Source organism: Malaclemys terrapin, chromosome 1 (assembly GCF_027887155.1).
Source record: "Malaclemys terrapin pileata isolate rMalTer1 chromosome 1, rMalTer1.hap1, whole genome shotgun sequence".
Classification (NCBI taxonomy): domain Eukaryota; kingdom Metazoa; phylum Chordata; order Testudines; family Emydidae; genus Malaclemys; species Malaclemys terrapin.
In genome coordinates this window covers 307547458-307568954 of record NC_071505.1, presented here as the reverse complement: position 1 = coordinate 307568954, position 21497 = coordinate 307547458, and the positions used below count along the sequence as shown (strand labels likewise).

At 43.6% G+C, this 21497-nt stretch overlaps 1 protein-coding gene across 4 annotated transcripts in view; it reads left to right on the top strand.

The window, feature by feature from the left end:
- The first annotated feature begins 8596 nt into the window (after positions 1-8596).
- Positions 8597-21497, top strand: part of PAN3 (poly(A) specific ribonuclease subunit PAN3) — a 121571-nt gene continuing 108670 nt past the window's right edge. For all 4 annotated transcript variants that reach the window (XM_054015382.1, XM_054015383.1, XM_054015381.1 and 1 more), the window contains exon 1: positions 8597-9205. In XM_054015382.1, the coding sequence (XP_053871357.1) occupies positions 8794-9205 (412 nt within the window). In that variant the 5' untranslated portion in view covers positions 8597-8793. The remainder of the gene's footprint in view (positions 9206-21497) is intronic.

Here is a 21497-nt window from a genome sequence, read left to right as displayed (position 1 = left end):
ACTTCTCATTATTCTTCATTTTATTCTTATTTTATTTATTATTTATGAAGCAGTAACAATATGTTTGGCACTGTACAAGACACAAAATACAGACAATCCCTGCCCCAAAGAGCTTACAGTCTAAGCAAGACAGACTCAGTGTAGCTAGTATGCGCAATGAAACCCAGCAGAAGCAATGACTAGGATTTTTTGCTATTAATATTGGTTGAATAATTTCTTATGGGCATCATGGAAAATAACCCTTTAGGAGGGATTTAAATGAAAAGAGTGTAGTAGCTTGATGGACCGGAACAGGGAAGGCATTTTACACATTGAAGATTGCATAGAAAATGTCACAGAGACAATTGCAGAAGTGGGTGAACAGAGCATTGAGGTTGATGTCACTGGCAAAGCAGAGCCAGCAATGTGTTAAAAAGACTAGCTTGGAGATGTAGACTGGGGACATTATGTTGGGTTCTGATGCTGAAATGAAAACAAGTTTAAACATGATGTGATGGGAAATGGGAAGCTGAAGAGATTTGAAGAGGAGAGAGGGAGATAGTCTGATGAGTGTGAAAGAAAAAGATCTCTAAAGCGGGAAAGAAAACATAGGATTCCTGGTAACTTAGAGAAGATATTGCAAACTGAGGAACACCACTACAGATTATGACTAAGGCCACGAGTTTGTCACGGAGGTCACAGATTCCATGACTTTCCGTGACCTCTGATTTCTGCAGCGGCCGGTGCGCTTGGCTCAGGGGCAGCTCAGGCAGTCCCTGCACCAGGTGCACCGGCCGCTGCTGGGGCAGTCTCAGTCCACCACACCCCCGCCCCCAGCAGCAGAGTTTGGGTGTGGGACGGGGCACAGGATGGGTGAGGTGGGCTCTGGGTGGCGCTCACCTTGGGAGCTCCCCGTAAGCGGTGACATTTCCCTCACTCAGATGCTAGGCAGAGGCGTGGCCAGGCAGCTCTGCATGCTACCTCTACCCAGAGCACTGGCTTCGCAGCTCCCATTGGCTGGGAACTGTGGCCAATGGGAGCTGCAGGGGTGGTACCTGCAGGTGGAGGCAGCGTGCAGCAGAGCTGCCTGGCCACGCCTCCACCTAGCAGCTAAGTGAGGGGGATGCTGCCGCTTCCGGGGAGCCCCCTCAGGTAAGCGCCGCCCAGAGCCCGCCTCACCCCATCCCATGCCCCAACCCACACCTACACCCAAACTCTGCTGCTGCTGTGGGGTAGGCACGGAGCCAGATAGGGAGCCTGCCGGACCTGCCAACCCCACCCCCCAGCACGAGTGAGGGTCTTGGGCCGCACACCAGCACCTGCCCCCGCTCAAGCAGCCGGGTCGTCCTCCCCCAGCACCTGCGGGGTCCCCAGGCAGCCCCCCCCCAAGTTTTATTCACTGGTATTTTTAGTAAAAGTCATGGACAGGTCATGGGCCGTGAATTTTTGTTTGCTGCCCGTGATCTGTCCGTGACTTTTACTAAAAATATCCATGACTAAAACATAGCCTTAATTATGACAACTAACTTTTATGGCGTTCACCTCCTCTACCTCAACACATTAGTCCTGCCTCAGTGTAGGGGACTGGACTAGATGACCTATTGAGGTCCCTTCCAGTCCTACAGTTGCTCTTGGTACCTTTCACAACTCAACACACACCTTCCCCATCCATCCTACTACCAAACCCCATCCACCTATGCCCCAAACACATCCTCCCCAATTGCCTCCTCCCACCCTTCCTAAAAGGATGGCTTTCGCACACTGTCTCAATCACTCTACCATCTGTTTCTGTGGAATGTGCAGAGGAAAGAGATTCATATCATAGAATCATAGGACTGGAAGGGACCTCAATAGGTCATCTAGTCCAGTCTCCTACACTGAGGCAGGACTAAGTATTATCTAGATCATCGCAGACCTTCAAGGACAGAGTTTTCCACAATCTCCCTAAGACTGTAATTTGTTCCATTGCTTCTTGTCCCACCCTCATTGGATAAGGAGAACAATTTACCACACTCCTTTTTATAACAACCTTTCATGTATTTGAAGACTATCATCATTTCACCCCCCCCCCCATTCTTCTCTAGACTAAACAAATCCAGTTTTTTCAGTCTCTCCTCATAGGTCATGTTTTCTAGAACTTTAATCATATTTGTTGCTCTCCTCTGGACTTTCTCCAATTTGTCCACATCTTGCCTGAAGTGTGGTTCCCAGAACTGGCAAGAGTACTCCAACTGAGGCCTTATTAGTGCTGAGTGGAAGAATTATTTCTCATGTCTTGCTTACAACACTTGTGCTAATACATCCCAGAATGAGGTTCGTTCTTTCTGCAACTGTATTACATTGTCGACTCATATTTAGTTGTGACCCACTGTAACCCCCAGATCCTTTTCTGCAGTACTCCTTCCTAGGCAGTCATTTCCCATTTTGTATGTGTGCAATTGATTATTCCTTCCTAAGTGGAGTACTTTGCATTTGTCCTTATTGAATTTTTTCCTATTTATTTTAGACTATTTCTTCAGTTTTTCAAGATCAATTTGAATTCTAATCCTGTCTTCCAAAGCAATTGCAACCCCTCCCAGCTTGGTATTATCTGCAAACTTTATAAGTGTATGCTCTAAGCCAGTGGTTTTAAACTTTTTTTCATTTGCGGACCCCGAAAAAACTTTGAATGGAGGTGTGGACCCCTTTGGAAATCTTAGACAATCTGCGGACCCTCAGGAATCCAACTGTTAAAAACCTCTCTTCTGTGGGTAATGACAACCTTTTGCAGACCCTTAGACATAGTCTGCAGAATCCCAGGGGTCCATGGACCACAGGTTGAAAACCACTGCTCTAAGCCATTATCCAAATCATTTATGAAGATATTCATTGAACTGGACCCAGGACAGATCCCTGTGGGACCCCACTTGATATGTCCTTCCAACTTGACTGTGAACCATTGATAACTACTCTCTGTTTTCCAGTCAGTTGTGCACTCATCATATAGAAGGTTCATCTATGCCAGGCGTTCTCACAATACATTTTTTGGTGGCCGCTCTGACAATTTTTCCTTAAATACTTAATTAACTTTAGGAAAAACCAATAAATATGCACATATCCATGTCCAAATCATAGTAATTTATTTATGTAGGGTTTTTTTGCAGACTCAATAATAAAAAGAATGTACAGTTGTCTCTAATCTTTACTGGATGTAAACAGAATAGAAACACAAATAAGGTGCTTTGCGTGTTTTGCTTTTTTTGGTTGATTTAAAATTTTTTTTGCTAGCTAGTAAGTCTGCTACTGTGAAAAGCGATATTTGTATATTTGTTAATATCACTTTTCACAGCAGACTTACTCATCCCTGGCAAGGTGGGAGACCAATAAAACCCTGGATGGGAGGTGGGTAAGGAGGGCAAAGGGTGATGGGGGGGCTGAAAGAGGTAGTGGGGGTCAGAGTGATGTGGGAGGTGAGTTTGGGGCTGGATCCTGGGGTCCTGCTGCACGACTGAGGGATAGAGGAGGCAGCAGGGCCCAGGGATGACGTGGGGGGAATGAGCCCAGGGCCAGAGCCCAAAGCCCTGCGCTGGGGGATGAAGCCCACCATTGCATGGCCAGAGCCTGCTGCCCACCACCCCAGGGATGAAGCCCAAAGCCCAAGCCACACCGCCCCTAGGAAGGTGGGGAACTCACACTGGTTGCCTGCTCCTACAGTGTTTGTGGCTCCAGAAGGGAGCAGGGACCAACTCCTGCTGGTGGCCCACTGCTTCTCACCACCTCCCAGTCACCACCCAGGAGGTTGTGGCTGTAAGAAAAGTCCCTGGTGGCCACATGTCGCCACTGTGGCTGCATGTGAGAAACGCTGGTCTAGGCTGTTTCTCCAATTTGCTTAGGAGAAGGTCAAGTGAGACACGATCAAAAACCTTACTAAAGTCAAGATACCTCACATCTACTGCTTCCCCACATCCAGAAGTCTTGTTACCCTGTCAAAGAACGATATTAGGTTGGTTTGATATGATTTGTTCTTGACAAATCCATGTTGACTGTTATTTATCACCTTATTATATTCTATGTGCTTACAAATTGATGATTTGTTCCATTGTCTTTCCAGGTACCAATGTTAAACTGACTGATTCCTGGGTTGTTCTGATTTCCCTTTTTATAAGCAGGAACTAATTTGCCCATTTCCAGTCTTCTGGGACCTCTCCTGTCCTCCACTATCTCTACCCATCTTATACAAATTCTCAAAGATAATTGCTAATGGCTCAGAGATCTCTTCAGCCAGATCCCAGTGTATTTTTGTCAGGTCCTACTGACTTGAAGACACCTAATTCTTAACTTGTTCTTTCCCTATTTTAGCCTCAGAGCTTACCCCATTTACACTGATGTTCACTATGTTAGTCGTCCAGTCACTGCTAACTGTTTTGGTGCAAACTGATACAAAAAAGATCTTTAACACTTCAGCCATTGCTGTGTTTTCTGTTATTGACTTTCCCTTCTCATTGACTACAGTAGTCAGGATTTTGAATCACAGATGTAGATGTATTCGGCTAGGTGGATACTGATGTAGTAATTTTGTACTTAATTAAAAAAAGATATCAAATGGCCTGTGTGCAAATGTTATCAGACTCTCTAATCAGACCTGTCACAAAATAACACTCTTCCACTGCTTCAGTCAGATGTTGGGCAGCGAAGTCACCACATGAGCCTATAAGAGATTGATCCCTAAATGTCAAAGCCATTTACAGGTGACATTGGTAGCAGAACATAGCAATGTGAAATACCCAATCAAAAATATTTGCTAGAACATTTTAAGAGCTTGGAGTCCTTTCCCAGCACTGAATAAAAGCTACACTGTTGCTGTAGAGTCAAAACGTCACGCCTCCTAGAACCTGGCTTTATTAACAAAATTGTAAATCCAAAATAACACAACACAATCCACAACGTGCACCTTCTCCTTAAGCTTGGTAGGGCTATCTAAGCTTTCTCCTTGGGTTCTTCCCCTCCTAGGATTCTTGCCATTAGGTCCTGTCATAAATCCTAGCTAATCCCACTTCTCTTATTATATTCATGATGGAATCTAATTAATCACAACTGCCCCAGAGAATCAGTAGCAATTAAACTGCAACTCCTGGTCAGGTTCCAATACCTGCTAACAAGGTAGAGCCACCTACCTACTGTCATGTAGTGGATAGTCATTTGAGGTAAAAGATGTTTGCACATCCTTCTGCAAGCTCAAACCTTGTCACAGGAGCTCCCTGTATTCAAAAAGCCATGGTGCCAAAACCCTTAGAGCCTGGAGAAAGCTATTTTCTCTAGTGATTCCAGTGTGAGTGAAATCTGCCAAAACCCACTAAGTCATATGCCTGACTCAGGATGTTATTTGCATTACTCATTCTCTGTGATTCAATCATAAAGTTACAGCCCTGTTAGAAATTTGATGTCTTGCTGAAAGTACCGCATGGCGTAATGCTGTTCATGATGGTCTTCTAGATATTCCTGAACAACAGGAGAATCTCCCTCAGTCGAGGGGAGCCTCATCTGTCCCGATCTGACTCACAATGGTAGGCTGGTTTCCCCTAATAGGACTGGAAATCCCACAGCTTCTGAGAGGGGAATCTCTGAAAATTCCCTAGAAGCTGGTTAAAATGAATAACATGCCACTCCAATACAATTGGGTTAGCCAACTTGTACTGATCCCCAACAGACAACTTTATCCTTCCATTTGGACATGGTCTAACATCCCCATGGATGTACAGTATGTAGATTACCTCACCAGCGAGTGGGCAGTACTCTGGTACTACCTGGTGTTCTCAGACCAGGGACTGGTTGCAGCAGGAGCTGACCCAGGCAAGGACTGAACCCAGATGTCATTAATTGAATGGGGACTCCAGTGAACACCAGTGAGCTGCAAATCTCACAGAGCAGGTGTGTTTGTGGTTGCACTCCACAAAGAGACATTTACAGTGACTATGACTTGATCACCATACAATAAGCAAATAATAGAACCATGACTCATTGGATAGGATGGGCCTGGATCTTGCCCATCTTTCTGACCAACCTCTTCAACCAAGCAATTCATTTGCTCTCCCTTGGTTTGCAACCACCTGAAAAAGTCATACCAATAATGCTAATTGCTAGAACTGTGGTCTGAGGTTTCATTTTAAGACAGCTTTTTAAAAAGTTTTTAAAGTCTTTATGTGATGAGGGAGTATTTTGATTTGTTTCAATGTGACATTTAAAATCCCACTCATTCTTGAAAATCTCTTTTCGTACAAACTGTCAAAGCATCTTGATTGCAGCCCCTGATTTTCTATTTTTTATAATGAGTTTAAGCAAGACAAAAAGGGATCTTAATTCCACAGTAAATGTTTTTCTTACCAAAATAATATCCATGGTGCTTAAAAATATGGGGATTCTTCTGCTATATATATAATTGCAAGGATTGTGTCACAAACTGTGGAGACAGTCTGATTGAGGAAGACTTTTAAAAATTCTTGAGATTGCAAATGACTCACTGAAAACCCACACAACAAAATTCTCCATCCCTAGAGTCTTTAAACACGCTTTTAAAATGGCAAGTTTGCCGAGTCTTGCTCATCCAAAGGGAGAATCCCTTATTTTGCATTAATTTTAAGTCAGTTTTCAAACATCTGTGAAGAAGGAATTTGTTGTTTGTTTTTCAACATGAAATTTAAAGTTATGCTTTTGGAAATATTTTCCAAATCCTGTCATGAAACTCAAAATGAGGGTGTGTCCAAACTCCCACCTTTAATCTACAAAGGAGAACAGACATTGCAGAAACAGCCTCACAATATTAGTATTTACACAATGTCATAGTTGTACATGGTGTTTTCAGGCAATTAAGAAATGACAGGTCCCTGGCAGGAGATCTTAGTTTAAATAAGAGAAAACACAGCAAGGTTTGGCTGTAAGGAAATGGGGAAGAAAGGGAGGAGGGATACATTAGTGAAAGAACATGAGATATTCTCATTGTTACATACACATTGTATTAGTTCCTTTAAAAATAATATATTAGAATTTGAGGACAGTGTCTACAAGACTAACAAAGGGCCATTGGTTAAAATGGGGAGTTCTGATTAAAGATTGGTATCATGACGCAATATGTGGTAGCCTACTGAGTTAGAACAGACAATAGCACAAGATGTTTATAAATAACAATGAAAGACAAAGTGGGTGAGGTAGTATCTTTTATTGGACCAACATGTTGGTGAGAGAGGTAAGATGCAGAGCTGTGTGTGGCTCAAAAGCTTGTCTCTCTCACCAACAGAAGTTGGTCCAATAAAAGATATTTCTTCACCCTCCTTGTCTCTCTAATATACTGGGACAGACATGGCTGCACTGCACACAAATAATGTAATTTATATATACGTTTAAAGTTATCATCAGAATATATTTTTCTTCAGGCCATATATTGTATAAAAATACCAAATATTTAGCCATACCTGCGTATCATGGAAAATGGAAAACCCTGGATTTTTTTGTTGAATTACCTTGCTACCACCATAATATGTCTCATTTTCTGTCACTTGGTAATAATTCTAAATTTAATACTTTTACCATCTGTGGCATTTGAGGGGTCCAATCCTACAGCCCTCACCTCACCTGCCTCATTTGAGATCAATGAGAGTATTCACAAATTCATAATTTTAAAGCCAGAAGTGTGGCCAAGGCAGCCTCTCTCCTGTCTGTCTGGTGGAATGCAAGTGAAGAAAACTGGTAACATGGTACACTTTCCTTGAGGGTACATATTTTGAAAGCGGATTTAGCTACAGAATACAGTAGAGATATCACAGAAAGTTTTTTCCCCCCCCCTAAATGCATTTTGAATCATTGCCACGTTTGAAGGTGATGAGTGAAATCCTGGCTCCACTGAAGTAAATGATAAAATTCCAGTGGCATCAGCTGGGGGTTTCCCATTTACTTGAACAAGGCCAGGATTTCACATGTTATGTCAACAAACCATCAGAAGGAAGCTGTGTTTTAAACCATTACTTACCTAGCTACAAGTAAACTATGCTGAAAGGTGGTGGAGCATGATAATCTAGTCTGACCTCCCAGATAACAACACAGGCCGGAGAACTCACCCACAGGCGTGAGGGCTGCGGCACCCCTCCCTGACATTGCAAGCGCCTCCCTGGTTTGTTTGTTTGCCTTACACGAGCACCCTGGTGCTGATCAATGGCTACTTATTCTTTACTGAGCGCGGGGGGCTTTGCAGCCACCAATGGAGGAGGCGTGAACACAGCCCCGGCTGCACAACAGCCAGCCTCTGAGCTACTCGTCACTTGCGAGGGCCTTGATGCTTTCACATGGTTTCCCTCAGAGGCAGCAGAATGCGCGGGGCGAGGGCAGCACTCAGGCTGCGGCCTCTTGGGAGGTGTTTCCAGCAGGCACGAGACGGCCGGGGATGCCCGGGGGAGGGTCCGTCCCCCGAGTCCCGGAGCTGCCACGCGCGGGGAGATGTCACTGGCGAGAGGCGCGCGCGCCCCCTTCCCCCCGCGCTAGGCTTGCGCGGGACCCTCTGCCCGGGTCCCCCAGCGCCTCGCTCGTCCTGGATTACCCAGAACACCCTTCTCCCGCGCATGCGCAGCGGGGCGTCCGCTCAGGAAGAGGAAAATGGAATAAACAAGCCCCGGCCCGGGCCCATTGACGAGCCGCCTCCGCCCCTCTCCCCCGGCGGGCTGAGCCGCGCGGCCCCTTTAAGAGAAGCACAGTCTCGCCCCCTACTCCCCCCTTCCGGAGTCGGAGCTCCGGGTGACGGCGGCGGCTCCCGCGGCCCCTCCCCATGGTGCTGAGGCTGGCGGCGTTGCCATGAACAGCGGCGGCCTCCCCTGCCCGTCCCCGGCGGGCCCGTCCCCGGTGGCGGGGGCCCCGGCGGGGGTCGGGGCGGTGGGGGTCCCGGTCCCGGCCCCCGGCGCGGGGCTGAAGCTGAAGTTCTGCCGCTACTACGCCAAGGACAAGACCTGTTTCTACGGGGAGGAGTGCCAGTTCCTGCATGAGGAGCCCGGCGCCGCCCCCGCTTGCCCCGGGCCCCCGCCCGCCCTCGGGGGGCTCCCGCTCGGCCTGCCCGGCCCCAGCGTCCCCGCCGCCGGGCCCGGCTACCCGCACGGGGCAGCCCCCGGAGCGGCGGCGGCGGTGGGGCCTAAGAAGGCCGAGCTGGGGGGCAGCCACGGCGCCGGCGGAGGAGGAGGCGGCGGGGGGCTGGATGGACCGCGGCTGGCGAGTGAGTGCGGGCGAGGGAAGGAGACAACGGCCCGGTCCCGGCAGCAGGGCCGGGTCCCGGCTGGTGGGAATTGGCAGGGACAGGGCCGGGCAGCCCGTCCTGCCCCGGCGCGGGGGAGGGGACTGGGGATGCTGGGAGAGGTGCCCCCCGCGGCTAGAGCGAGGAGGAGGAGGCAGACAGCGTGTGTATCTCGCGGGTGTTGGTTAGAGAGGCAGGAGATGGGGATACCAGGGAGGGTGTCCCCCTCGATGCTGGTTAGGGATGCAGGGGGGAGATGGGGCATAGCAGGGAGGGTATCCCCCGTGGATGGTGGTTAGGGATACAGGAGGGTGATGGGGGATTACCAGGGAAGGTGTCCCCTGTGGATGTTGGTTAGGGAAGCAGGGGGGTGGCATCCATTGGGGAGACCCTTTCTAGTATCCCCCAGCATACCTAACCAACATCCACAGGGGACACCTTCCCTGGTAACCCCTATCACCCTCCTGTATCCCTAACCACCATCCACGGGGGATACCCTCCCTAGTATCTCCATAAGCCCATCCCCCTCCATCCCTAACCAGGGTCTCCCCTGTGGATACTGGTTAGGTATGCAGTGGGTTTGGTGGGTGGCAGAGATGCGTGAATGCCCTTTGGTAAAACACCTAGCATGTTGTGGTTAGTACCAGAAGCAAATAGAATTTTTCGCTTGACCAGAGCTCAAAGAGCCGGGAAGTAAAGGTGATGGCTGAGGTTGGTGGTTGGGGAGATTCAGTGCGAGCAGCTTGGCACTGTGTAAAGGGAAACTGGTTTAATTTGTTCACAGATGCTTTGAAATGACCTGCTGCTTTTCATATTTTTTTCCGCTTTATATTGCCCCCCCCCCCCCCCAAACCAGTGTAGGTGCACAAAACTCCTAATCTCCTCTGATGGTGCCTCAGTTCCCAGTTTTTCATATTTGGAATCTGTTAAATTTTTTTTTTTTTTACCTAATTAACAGACGCTTACTCAAATACTTTCTGGCTGACATCAGGGACATCCAAAAGTATGTAGGCAAAACAGGGAGCCTGCGTACAGCAGCAGGTAAAGGGTTTTTGTATTGGAGTCAAAACAGGATACTTAAAGCTTTCTGCTTAAGGGTTCTGCTGGAAGAGAGACTAGCATGAAGAAGCTATTTCACTAGTAGCTTTGTAGGGTGGTCAAGTTGGGACAGTTTTTAAATGAGATTCTTTTGATGGGTATCTTAAATTTCCCAACTGATACACTCATAGTATAGCCCTTCATCCTCAGATGGCATTACTTTTTTTTTTAGTATTTCAAAATAAGTCTCTTCCTCCTTCCCCTCAAAAAAGTGAGAATTGCATGTGCCTGAGTTCCATATTAAGCTGAGTTACTGTCATTTATCAGTGATGCACTCACTATACTTGAGCTTTATTAGCTGTGCTCTTGAGACTTACAAAGCTAGTTTTCTGTAAGTGACTTGGTCTGTAGTTGCAGCAGCACTTAGCATAGCAAAATCTTCTTAGTTGTGGAGGCTTTTTAAAAAAGATTGTCATGCCCTTTTAAGTTAGTATACTACATTTGGTTGCATTATGGGTTTGTGGCAAAAGCTTAATGTTTATTAGCATGAAATGACTTCTAACTATCAAATGTTTTCACGGTACTTTTCTGAAATTCAGATAGTGATGGACGCTGTAGATATAGCTGACAGATGGCAAGTTTGTTCATGGTATTAGACCTCTCTACTAATGAACTTTGTTGCTTTTGTATCTAACAATAAATTATAACTACTTGCCAAGTTTCAAGGTTGCTCATATTTACTATGGTGAGCCTGTTCCATTGAGCAGTGTTATCTAGGTAGGTCATATGAGATTGACAAACATAGGAATGTAGTACTATCATATGTACTCTTACAGGAGGAGAGGGTAGCACCATCTATGGTTAAGATTGCCCAGTGTTTTCCCATATAAGACCCTGTTTTCAGTTTCTTATAATTTTGCCAAACTTTAACGTGTGGAACTGAACTTTTTGAAGCCAGTTACCACCTCCGTTTGAATTTTTTGTGGGGGAAAGTTTCAGCAAAAATGGTTCAGCCATTTGTCAGAACAGTTTGGGGAAAAACGCACTCTTTTTTCCAATGTTAAAGAAAGGATGTAAGAATTTTTTGAAGAAGCACTAGTGTGGCCAGGATTGGAGCAGGAGTTGAAATTTGGCAGGAGGGTTTCCTTTGGGTCAGAGATGTCTCTTTTGCTGTTCTTGTGAGGGGGAAGAAAGCCAAGTTATAAGCCTTTAAAAATTTCACTGCATACGTTCAGTATGGACTTGAGAATTTACCTGCTACCTTCTCTGAAGATTTTGTGTGTACTGAGCATGCTCCAGCCCAGGGCAGTGGCGACTGAGTAGGACTTTCCTTGTAGTTGCAGCTCCTGTGGCCCCAGACACAGGAACTGAGAGATGGCAGACTTGTTTCTATGCCCTCATTGCTTCTCCTGCTGAGTCCCAGGCAGTGTGGAGGAGGAAGCCACCTGGCTCAAATGCAAGAGCACAGAATGGGCAGTGCTAATTGAATGATCTCCTATTCAGTAGCTTATTTATTACACACACTATCTAAACTCTCCTCTGAATACAGAATTATTAATTTCCTAATGGGCCTTTCTGCCTCGCTCATCCCTATAGTATCTGAAATCACAACAAATGTTTGTTTATTTTCACAACACCCCTGTGAGGTGAGGGAGTATTATCCCCATTTCACAGATGGGGAGCTGAGGTGTAGAGAGGATCAAGGTCACAATCATCCACTAATTTTGGGTGCCTAATCTGAGAAACCTGATTTTCAGGTGGGACGTTCTTAAGTGCTTTATTTGTTCGAAACACAGCTCCCACTGATTTTAATTGCATCTGTGAGTACTCAGCACTTTTGCAAATCAGACCCCAGGATCTCAAGCTGGGCATCTAAACATGAGGACAGTTAGTGACCACCTGTGGAAAATTTTGTCTTGCGTGGCTTGCCCACTGTTAGAAATTCTGACATAGGGATAAATCCAGTTCTTCAGGGCAGCATTCGACTGCCTTAAACATGTGACCATTAGTTCTCTTCGTCCCTTGCCTCATTTCCTACACACCTTTCATCTTCTGCAACAACTGAAACAGGTGTCCTACAGACAGTCTAGTCTACGCAGCCCTGGTTCATTCCCTGGAGCGGTCACCCTGTGCACTGACGGAGGCAGAGGTCCCATGGAAAAAATATCGTATATTCAAAAACTATCATTATGCGTACATCCCTGGGTCATGGCAACTTTAATTCTGGCATTTCCTAACTTTTGAGTGCTTGACTTTGTGACCATAATATTCTTTTAATGTAGTTTTTGTGTGTGTAATTTTTATATGCTAGTAAAGATGGTGGCGTAGGAGCTATTAAAATTATCTGCTAACTCCTTTGGATGCTTTTTACTATAAAATATTGTAATAGTTAAAAATTTTCTTAATCGTCTTTCATCTCGTGTTTAAATATAGTTGAGTATCTCAAAAGTAAAAACATAGGGAGCTATATCTGCTTTCATAGCTCTGCCATGACAGCAGCACCATGCTGCTGTGGTGTTAGGTCTGCGCATGCAAGGAGCTGGCCATGAGAACAGTGGTACTGCTACTATCGGGTTGACTGAGCTCTAGTTCTCCTTATTCCCAAGTCTAGGGCCATGTCTACACTATGGACTTGAGTGGACCTATGTTAGGTCCACACTACCCTCCTTCTGTCGGTGGTGCGCCTCCACACCAGAGTACCTCTACCAACTGAAGAGGGGCAGTGTTGGGGGGCTGAAAGCTAGGGCTCTCAGCCCCACGCAGCTCCCCACGGGGAGCCCAGCTGCCTCCCAGGGTTCTCGCCTCCCAGGGTCAGCTGGGCTCTAGCTGCCCGGTTTTCTTATCTGTTTCAAGGCTTCATGGAGCCCTGAAATTGAGAAGACCGCAAACAGTCAATGTAAGTAACCCAGCATCTACACAGACACTGCGTCATCCTAACTGCACCATCATAAGCCCTACGACTCTGTGGAGGTGGCGTTATTATGTTGGTGTAGTAGGGCATTTACATTGGTGGAGCAAGGCTGTGTTGTGTACACTGACATATTTAGGTTGATGTAAGCTGTTTTATATCAACCTAACTGTGTAGTAACAGAGTCCTGTGGCACCTTTAAGACTAACTTCTGTTACTACACTAACTTCTGTTAGTCTTAAAGGTGCCACAGGACCCTCTGTTGCTTTTTACAGATTCAGACTAACATGGCTACCCCTCTGATACTTAACTGTGTAGTGTAGACCAGGCCTTGGTGTCCTCTTCCTTCTTAACCCTATTCTGGTCTTGTCCTCTCAACGCTCCTCTTTCCTTGTCCTTATTCTTTAGCAAGAAAATCCTTCCTCGAATTCTCTGTAGGACACTTCCGGTTAAAAAATAAAAGTAGAACAAAATTTAACTTGCCCACAACACTTGAGGTAGTAGTGCTGCTCTAGGTCCCTCCATTGCAGCACTGGTTGATAATTCCGACTGTCCATGATCTGGAGGTGGAAAGGAGCATGGAGACCGGGATCACAACAGGCTGGCCTGATCATCATAGTGCTGCTGCTCTTACAGCCAGCAAACTACACATTTTCAAGCTTACTGTGATAGTAGCAGTAAGCAGCTGCTGCCACCATAGGGGCAACACTACAACAGCACTGTAGGGACCATGCATACCGTTACTTTAAACAAATTAAGCTAGTTCAAGAAATTCTGTTCTCGTAGAGAATGGTAGCTTTAAGAACTGAGTGTATGACACTATGCAAAGAAAAAGGTGGAATGAAAGAAAGAGAGGACCAAAGATGGAGCCAGTTCTGTAGTTATGCATGATACTATAACTTGGTGTAATGGGATTAAAATTAAGAGGGGAAAAATTTAGGATGATCAGGAGAAACATCTGGGCAGTGAGATGATCAGGCTTCCAAGGGAAGTGGTGGAAGCTCCATTTCCTGCAACATACAAAAATAGATCATGATGCTAGGGGTACATCTACACTGCACTCTTAGCCTGGACTCTGACTCAGCTTTGAGCCCAAGCCTCTGATCAGTCCACACACATCAGTGTGACTCAGGTTAACAAGCACTCAGGATCCAGTCTTAGGACCCTGGGTGGGTGTGTGTGGTGTCAGAGCCCAAATCCCGCTGTGACTCAGGTCCAGACCCTTTCATTTTGCAGTCTAGATGCAGCTCAAGCTGTAGACCTGAGTCAGAAGGCCCTTGTATAGACCTGTTAGCGGGTCTGAGAGACCCAGGTCCAGCAATTGTAAGCCCAGGTTTACAGTGCAGTGTGGACACTCAACCGAGGGCTTGGAAACAGCATGTTACCAAGTCTGGGTCCCACAGATGTGGGCTTAGTCAGCAGTGTAGACATAACCTAGAAAAGGTAGTCGGAAACCGTCCTGCACTGCTAATGAGATGGGCTAGGCTGCCTAGTGTGTGTATTTTAGTACAATCCGTAAGGAGTTAAAGGAGCACTAATCGCATTGCCTTTGTTTTTGTGTGGCTGAATTTTGAAGTCATCTTGCTGCTTTGTACTTTCACAGATTTCAGAAGAGTAAATCGTTTTAGTCATCTAGTTAAAGCATTCTGTTCCTGAACATTCTTTGCTGAGAATTTAGTTTTGGAAATGAAATATAAACTTAAGAGTCAGGCCCTGGTCATGGATTGTACAAACCATAGTCAGGTTGGATGTTTTAAGTACTTATATGTCATAAATATGAACCAACTCTGTATGGTTAATGGCTGTCCCTCCTCACCACATGGACAGGAAAATACCAATAGTAATCTTAAGCAGCAGAACATTTTTACTGTCTTCCCTCCGAAAAGAAAAAAATAACCTTTAGATACCCACACTTTAAATTTTGTATATTCTTAATAGTCCTCTGTTACTTTCTTTTCATCAGAATTTTGATGCGGTATATCCTGAAGAGACTCAGTGTTTGGAAAGCACTTGGAGAGAACATATTTTGAAGGTGTGAGGATTGAGTAATTGCTATAGAGTGTGGGTGCCAAAAGAGAGAGAGTAATTCTGTTATCACTATTTTAGTGCTCAGGTGTTACTGGTTTTGTAAAAATAAAAAGGAAGAAATTACATGTGCTCCAAGGAGCTTGTAGTCTAGATTAGACACATCTATGGTATGAACATTTCGCAACATTGAACAGGAAGATTAGCTCTCCTATTAGCAGTTGTAGGGTATAGTTTGTTTATTTTGTTTTTCTGTTTTTTCCCTTTCTGGTTGTAAATAAATTCCTGATCACTAAGTTGGAGTGTTTGTAATAAAGGCAATTAGTTTTAGTCTTGCTTTGAGAAATGCTATATTAAAAACAGGCATAGAAGGGATATCAGAGTTAAAAGATTATAACAGTGGTAGTAACAATACATAGAATCACTTACCACATAATATAAAACGCACAACTTGTACTTGAGAGCCATTAAACAGTACACAAATGTTGATTTTTAACCCAGGTATATGGTGGTTGTTTCTAGATAGAAGAAATGTCACTACAAAATAAAGTAGGTCAAATATAAGCCCTACAAATATAATATTTTAATGAAGCTAAAAGCAATTTTCCTAAGTCTTAAATGACATCTCTCACACACCAGCTTTGTGTCTGCTGCAAAAATAGATTTTTTTTTTTTATTTTTTTTGTTACACTGCATTAGCTGTCTCTGTAAAATTCAAGAGGAAACAAGCCACTGTAGTTTTTTATCTCACAGTAGCTAGTTGAGTTAAACCCTTGGGGGCAGGGTGGGGTGAGAGGGTTAATTTCGACTAGCCTACATTGCGGTTAAAATCTATCTGTTCCTTGTCTCTAATGGGATTTTGAATCTAGATAGCCATCTCATTGTAAAAACATACTTTTTATTGCAGACATAGGTATAATTTAGGATTTTAAGCAGTGATGGCAACACACAAGGTTCAATCTGGATATTACTTTTTCAGAAGTCTGATATTTTTTCAGCACAGCATTAGGAACAAAGAGAATATTCCATCCTTGAATAACAGATGTTTAACACTTATTTAATGCCAATACATAGTAAACACTTGAGAGAGAGGTTTCAGAGTAGCAGCCATGTTAGTCTGTATCCGCAAAAAGAACAGGAGTACTTGTGGCACCTTAAAGACTAACCAGTTTATTTGAGCATAAGCTTTCGTCCAAAGAAGTGGGCTGTAACCCACGAAAGCTTATGCTCAGATAAATTGGTTAGTCTCTAAGGTGCCACAAGTACGTGAGAGAAAGGTTGTCCTATTAAAAGATTAACGCATCTGTCCCTTTTATTAATCCATAAGAAAGCTCTCTATATGAGAGACCTCGAGCAAAGCCAGGAAAGAACAAATTTTACATTTCTGTTGTTTTTAAGATTAAAAACAAGCAGAAACATCTTCTCCCAAACCTTTGTTTCAGACTACATTTACACCACATAAAAAGGGCACAAACCCAACTCTTTTAGGCTTACCTTTCAGGCCCCATTTTAAGCCTTGTTTCATAGTTATGCAGCGCATGAAAAGCAGAGCTTCCTGTTAAGCAGGTGTACTTGGAGTTGCTCTCCACTTCTTTCAGTAATCCTGGAGTAGAAAGGGAGATTTGACCATATTACCTGTTAGTGTTTATATTAGACTTGCCCTTCAGTTTCCAACATTGCATGTGATTTATCCAGTTGAAAGTTGCTCACTGACTCTTCTTGAAGTTTGGTATGTCTAGGCATTTATACCAGGCTCATCACTGAGGTTTCCAAACACCTAAGTTGTGACTAAATCCTTTGTGACTGAAAATATTGGCATTACTCTTTTTAAAATAAAAAGCTGTTGCTGTCCTTTGTTCTCCTGCCGTGCACGCAATCAAGAGTCTCTGTTTCCTGCTGTGGCAGTGGAAGAAGTATCATAGAGGAGACTTTTATTCTTTATTTCAGTTATCAAGCTTAACTGCTGTGCTATCATAAGCAAGAAATTGCCTGATTCTTTTCTTTTTAGAAGTAGAAAAATGTGTTCTATGATTCTTTCTAAACTTGCCTTCTTTCACTTGTTTCCAGCATTGCCAAAAGTAAAAATATGTTTTGGATCCTCCAAGCCACTTAAAAGTGTGTGTTTTGTTTTTTTATTATGGCTGTCAAGCAATTAAAAAAATTAATCACGTTTAATCGCACTGTTAAACAATAATAGAACTTATTTAAATAGTTTTGGATGTTTTCTACATTTTCAAATATATTGATTTCAATTACAACACAGAATACAAAGTGTACAGTGCTCCCTTTATATTTATTTTTGATTACAAGTATTTGCACTGTAAAGAAATAGTATTTTTCAATTCACTTAATACAAGAACTGTAGTGCAATCTCTTTATCATGAAAGCTGAACTTACAAATGTAGAATTATGTTAAAAAAAAAAACTATTAAAAAATAATGTAAAATTGTAGTGCCTGCAAGTCCACTCAGTCCTACTTCTTGTTCAGCCAATCACTCAAACAAGTGTGTTCACATTTGCAGGAGAAAATGCTGCCCGATTCTTGTTTACAATGTCACCTGAAAGTGAGAACAGGTGTTTGCATGGCACTGTTGTAACTGGCATCGCAAGATATTTACGTGCCGGATGTGCTAAAGATTCATATGTCCCCTCATGCTTCAACCACCATTCCAGGGGACATGCTTCCATGCTGATGACCGGTTCTGCTTGATAACAATCCAAAGCAGTGTGGATCGACGCATGTTCATTTTCATTATCTGAGTCAGACGCCACCAGCAGAAGCTGTTTTTTCTTTTTTGGTGGTTCAGGTTCTGTAGTTTCCGCATCAGAGTGTTGCTTTTTTAAGACTTCTGAAAGCATGCTCCACACCTCATCCACCTCAGATTTTTGGACGGCACTTCAGATTCTTAAACCTTGGGGTCAAGTGCTGTAGCTATCTTTAGAAATCTCACATTGGTACCTTCTTTGCATTTTGTGAAATCTGCAGTGAAAGTGTTCTTAAAATGAACAACATGTGCTGGGTCATCATCCGAGACTGCTATAACATGAAATACATGGTAGAATGTGGGTAAAACAGAGCAGGGAACGTACAATTGTCCCCCAAGCAGTTCAGTCACAAATTTAATTAACACATTATTTTTTTAATGAGCATCAGCATGGAAGCATATCATCTGGAATGGTGGCTGAAGCATGAAGGGGCATACACTCTGAGCTCTGGTCAAGTGAAAAATTCTCTAAGTTATATCTGGCACTTAATACCTTGCAATTCTGACTACAAAAGTGCCATGCAAATGCCTGTTCTCATTTTCTGGTGACATTGTAAATAACAAGAGGGCAGCATTATCTCCTGTACATGTAAACAAAATTGTTTGTCTTAGCGATTGGCTGAACAAGAAGTAGCACTGGGTGAACTTGTAGGCTCTGAAGTTTTACATTGTTTTGTTTTTGAGTGCAGTTAAGTCACCAAAAAAAGGTCTACGTTTGTAAGTTGCACTTTCAGGACAAAGAGCTTGCACTACAGATTGTATGAAGTGAATTGAAAAATACTATTTCTTTTATCATTTTTACAGTGCAAATATTTGATTTCAATTACAACACAATACAGTATATATGAGAATGTAGAAAAAACATCAGAATATTTAATACATTTTAATTGGTATTCCATTGTTTAGTGTGATTAAAACTGATTAATCACGACGATTTTTTTGAGTTAATTGTAGTTAACTCACATGATTAATTGACAGCCCTATTTTTATATCTGTTGTTTGTCTTAAATGTTTGCTTTCTTTATTATGCTAAAATCTTAGTTTGCTCATCATTCTCAATTTCTGCTGACGTTGCATGAAAGAGAAACCCAGTCTGCTATTCCCCTTCTTGCCACATCCATCTTTGCTCCTCAAACTAGTCTAGCTAATTCTTTCACTGTTGTGGGGAAATCACTAGTTCTCTCAGGGTAAGATCATCTTGAGACTGTTTAACCTCACTTTCCTGAAGCATAAATAATGTTAACATAAGACAAATTGATGTATTGCTCGTATAAGACAACTTTATCCAACTTCAGAACTTTCCCACCACCATAAAATAGTAAACAATTCATCTAAAGTAATTAAAAAGTATACTTGTGGGAAATAGAACAGGACTGGAAATGCTATTTTAATGGTACTAAATGCTGAACAATTTGAAAGTATATTTATGAATGTTAGTTATACAGAAAAGATCAAAATGGGCAATTTGAATACAGAGTCTAATATAATTCAATAAATGTGTGTCAATAAAAATGCAAAGTGGCGACTCTAAAATCTGTTCAAAGGTGTGTCCCAGGCCTGTTACACATGGATCTCAGACACCTACTTTCCCATTACTCAACACTGTTTATCTTTGAAGTCCAGCCACTTCCAGTGCAAGAGCCTTCTTTAGGCTGGCCGTGATACACAGTTACAAAGGTGATTTTAACAGCTGTGGCCTTCCTCAGAGGGGAAAAGAAATCTATAGCTTGTCTGAATAATTAGTTTTCAAAAGCAAAGTCAAATAAGAGAAAAAACTGTTAACAGAGCATTTGTGGTCTTCCAGAAAATAGATCAAGTGACAACTGCCTCATCTATTTAGGTGCTCCTCAAGCACCCATTGCTGTAGGAACGGTTTCCCTCAAAAATCATCTTCTAGAAGACATGGTTCGACAAAGTGGACTCTCTCTTGGCTTCTAGAAAGGTGTCTGGAAACTATTTCCCCTCTTCTTTTAATGTATGTCTGTGAGCTGCATCTTGTCCCTTTCTCTTTCTTTTCTTAGTCATAGCCTTCCCACATCAACAGCAATGTTAAAGAAATGAATCTTGGGTTTTACTCTGAAGGCAGGGTTCACTCTTCACCTCTGGAATAGAATTCCATAGCCTCAAGCTATTACCAGAAAAACTCTTGTCCTCTGTTCTAACCCTTGAGGTTATTCACTGAATCATTCCTGTGGAGCATGGCTGTTAAGGAAGGTTGAGTTGTTCTACTAAGTAATTTGGTACAGTGCAGTGGAAGGCTGTATGGATGAGGACTGCCACCTTGAAATCAGCATGTTTCTTTATGGGGAGCCAGTGTAGTGAGTGGAGCACCATAGTCGTGTGCTCTTAATGGCTGGTGATGCGTGGGACGTGGGTTATTGTGCTTTGGTCTGGTTAGGATCTTTTAAAGGTCAGTGTAATTACTCTGTAGTACAGCGAGGTCCAGTAACCTAGCAAGGAAGTTATGAAGTCATGGACAGCCGGCCAGATCATTACCCTACAAAAGAGGCTCGGCCTTCTTCCAGGTACAGATAAGAGAATATTTTGGAGTAGCTACAGCTCTTGAGTATCCAGAAACACCAAGTAGTCCAGGAAAACTCCCAAACTACAGAATGACATGGCATTTTCAGGTAGACTCTCCCTGAGAGATGCGGAGGTGGACATCTCTTCAAAATGTTTTCATTATGATAGTGCTATCAGTATTGAAGTGAGTGAGAGAGTTTGGGGGTCATCTGCATTTTGTTGACTTGTGGGACTACAACATTTCATTCTTTTCCTTAGTGGCTTATAGATGTTTAACAGGATGGGTGATTATAGTGTTGAGGAACAATGTAGGTGACCAGTCTTGTAGGGAATGAGGAACTGTTCATCATTGCACTCTAAGGGTATGGCTACACGGGGATTAAAAAATCTGTGGCTGGCTCATGTCAGCTGACTTGGGCTTGCAGGGCTGTGTCTCTTGGGCTGAAAAATTGCTGTGTAGACGATTGGACTGGAACTGGAGCCTGAGTTCTGGGACCCTGTGAAGGTGGAGGGTCCCAGAGCTCAGGCTGCGGCCTGAGCCCAAACGTCTACCTGGCAATTTTTAGCCCTGCAGCCCAAGCCTGAGTCAGCTGACCTGGGCCAGCCATGGCCTTGCCACGGGGCTTTTATCCCTGTGTAGACATACTCTAAGTATGTCTAAGCAAAAAAATGCTGTCAAATTTTCTCTGACCTTTTCCAGTCTTTTTGTAATCTTGGATGTTGCTTGTAACTATAATGTAGCAGAGAAGTCAGGTGTGTAAAACCAGTCTTTATAATAAAGGACAATGTAAAAAAATTATGCCAGGCATGCCTTTTCACACACAAAATCCATGTGGCCTTCCTAAATAGATTGTAATATTTGAGGCAGTTTATGGTGCAATCTGAGACATTCCATTGCAGTAAATCACCAGGATTGGATGTAATCCGAGGGGTCTGAAGGAAATGTAATGCGAAACAGCAGAAATGCCGATGAGTTTATACAGTGTGTCTTGGAATGGCAACTGTTCTTGAAACT